A 3,416-nucleotide genomic window follows, 5' to 3' on the forward strand; every position below is an offset into this window, starting at 1 on the left:
AAATTATTAGAGGTTATATGAACAAACAGTCTAAATAAATAAATACTAATGATAAGTAAATAATAACTGAATTCCCCTACAAGAGATCCATTACACCATGGGAGCTCTAGTGTCCGCAATCTTGCAAGTGAATTGCAAGAAATTGCAATTTAGGCTTATTTATTTAGGCTTATTTATTTAGGCTTATTTATTTAAATTTAGTTTTTTAGGTTTATTTAAATTTAGGCTTATTGCAGCGCTGACGTGTTGCGTGTGGTGGCCAGGGTAGACTTTATTATCTATGGTGGCCTGGGTAGACTTTATTATCTATGGTGCAGCGAGTGTGGTGGCCTGGGTAGACTTTATTATCTATGGTGCAGTCCTCAAGCTGCTCCTGCTGCACTAGGAAGTCCTTAGCGTCCCAGGCTTGACTGCCGTCCCCAAACATGAAGATTGCGCGCTGGTCGTCCACCATGTACCTGGGATAATAAATACTTTGCTTACAATAAATACTATGCTTAACTCTTAAGGGACATGATCATTTTGCACACTCGCATGTTAGCATATACTTTAATATGAACATGTAATAATTTAATTTGCATTCACATATGACATGGTGGTATTGAACAGCAAATATTACAGCAAAACTTATGAGGTCATATTTATGTGATTAAAATTGTGACTCATGATGCAGTGGCTTTCCAAATAAAATAGAAATAATGGAAAAGAATATAATACCTAGAACTTGAATATTCCTGCAGCATTACTTGTTTTAATCATAATCATTTACTTAGCCATTGTTACATTACAAATTTCATACACAACTAAATATTTAGAGAGAGTCTAAATAAGGCACACTCTAGACCTTATGGTGCCATCCTGCAATTACTGACAAATCTTAACTTTTGACTAATTCAAAGATCTAATTTCAATACATACTCCAAATTTGCTATAAACTGCAAGTTTTACAAAAAAGTTAACAGAGTTAATCTTAATGGCATTTGTACCTAACTCATAATGCTCTCTGAAAAACTAAGTAACATTATGTAACAAAACTAAACAAAACATTAAGTAACAAAACTAAACCTGGTATGCCACAATCTTCTCACTACTTAATGACATGTACAACTCATAATGTTCTCAGAAAAACTAAGTATGCCACAAAGTTCTGCTAAAAGTTCTCACTAAAAATATAAAACCTCACCTCTCGGCCTGAACATGATTATTGTGCAGGGAACCTTGCCACAACTTAGTGATTTCTTCCACTTCATTTTTGCTGTATTTGCTCTTCACTTTCACAAACATCATCAAGGACCGGCCTTTCTTACTGGCTTTCAGCAGCTGCTCAGGATCATTCAGTGCAGTCGGGTCAAACTGAAACTGGGGCTGTGGCCTCAGATGTTCAGGGAGCTCGTCTGGCTCCAGCGGCTCTTCATCTTCCTGCAAATAAATTAATTTGCTTGGAAAAATTATGAACTTAGAATGTAAAAATTTTGACATTATTTTTTAAACCAATTTAGCTACAACTTGGAAATTAATTGTGGCAGGGGAATTTCTTAGGTGAACAGAATGAAACTCGCAAAGATGGAATTTGCATATAATAGTATTTGAAAACTGATCTACATTTTAGATTTTAGGAGTACTGGTAACAAGCCAGTTGCTTCAGTTTTATCAAATGGTCATTACCAAATTCAGTATACTAATCAAGATAATTTTTTTCCAATTTGAAAAATTCTAATATCATGATCATGATTCAAGTCAAAAGTCAAGTGCGCAGAATACAGAAAATATAAAAAAAATCTAAACAATTCTGATGTAGGCCCAAGCTTAACATAATGACTCATCAAAAATTGCAATAAAAATGCTGGCGTACTTTTTGCAACAATCTGACATGGGTATGATTTTTAAAAGTGATATATATCTTTACAGTTAATATAAGTATAACAAGTATATCAACAAAAATTGCTACACAGCATTTATTGACAAAAAAGGCAATATAAAGTCTAATGCATTTTTTGTACAATCTGACATGGGTATGATTTTTAAAGGTTAAATATATCTTAGCATTTAATATAAGTATATATATAATATACATCTATGGGTATGGGTATAACAAAATATTAAAATACTGTACCTCCCATTGGTCCAGTAACCGCTCCAAATCTGCATCATTGTAGTCCCGTATGTCTTTCTTGGCCCACTCAGGCTTTTCAGCACCTTCATGTTTTCGGCAATTGACACAGCCAACAAGAGCCAGGAAGACTATGAAGTAGAGACCAGCTGTAGCCATAAATGATTTTAAATGGTCAAGACAGCTTAGAAAAAATAATCTGAAGCAAAAGGTACAATGTTTTCTTTGGTATTACAGTATTAATTTTTTTTCATAAGGCACTGAGGAGGAAAAATATGTAGGAAACTAGTAAGCAATGATTTTTTAAGTGGAATTTTTGATCAAAGTTCTATAGATATCCTAGAGCTTGTTACTTGGACATGAAATAAGCTGTGCAATATTAATTCACACTTGCTGCAGCATTTGAGCTGCTCGTAGATCATTGGTCGATTCTGTAAAATTATGAAGTAGCCACCCATATATGAGGCAAAATAGGCCCTTGCTTGTGGTCAATTCCATCCCTTATGATGGTCATAGCCTAATTTCTTTTGTACAAATTAGAAAAAAGCCACACTTTTGCAGGCAATTTTCAAAACAATCATTATTACAAACAATTTTCTGAAAAAGTATGCATGATAATTCAGATTGACCAGTGGAGTGTGGTGCAGTTCATGTCAGCTGTTGAATGCCTCCTTTCCATTTTCCAAGCCATGACTAGACTCAGGAGTCAGTTCATTTATAAGAACATAAGTCTCTGATTTTGGTTTTTGGTTCACAATTTTTTCAATGCTGTACCTATATGATAATGCTGATCTCCACAAGGGGAAAATTTGGTAGAAGCCACCTTTGAATTAGACAAAATGTTCATAAATCTTGTCAATTTCACCTGTCCAATTTCAATATGGCATTTTGTGCTTATATCAATTTCTTTCTTAAGTGAAAAATAAGAAAAATGGCAAATGATCATCTGCATTTTTTGAAAACTACCCGCAAAATAATTGTTTTTGCCAGCAATTTTAGGAAACTTCTGCCCAATATTCCTATTTGGCTGATATCCATGATACTTTACAAATCAATGGTATACTCATAGCACTCAAAATGGAGGAGTTAAAAAGATCTCTGCTCTGCCACTATGCACGAGAAAAAATATATACTCATATACCTACTAAGAGAAGTACAGAAAAGTGACAGTTCCTGGGATTATGTATGGAATAGATGTTATTGCATGGAACGATGGTGAGCTTGATAAGTTGAAGGTTGTACAGAATAGGATATCTAGACTGGCACTTGGGGCCCCTAGATGGATTGCTGTTGAGGCATTGAGAGG

The 3,416-nt window shown here is 34.5% G+C and overlaps 1 protein-coding gene across 1 annotated transcript; it reads right to left on the minus strand.

Annotated features, from left to right (window-relative positions):
- Nucleotides 1-316: 316 nt before the first annotated feature.
- LOC108680141 (LDLR chaperone boca) lies at nt 317-2,370 on the minus strand (the record flags this gene model as incomplete). The annotated part of the gene is made up of 3 exons (XM_018168914.2): nt 2,114-2,370; nt 1,184-1,419; nt 317-458 (listed from the first exon to the last, which is right to left on the minus strand). Coding segments are annotated over exons 1-3 (534 nt in total), but the record flags the coding sequence as incomplete, so codon positions are not given.
- Nucleotides 2,371-3,416: the final 1,046 nt, after the last annotated feature.

Source organism: Hyalella azteca, unplaced genomic scaffold (genome assembly GCF_000764305.2).
Source record: "Hyalella azteca isolate HAZT.00-mixed unplaced genomic scaffold, Hazt_2.0.2 contig1249, whole genome shotgun sequence".
Classification (NCBI taxonomy): Eukaryota; Metazoa; Arthropoda; class Malacostraca; order Amphipoda; family Hyalellidae; genus Hyalella; species Hyalella azteca.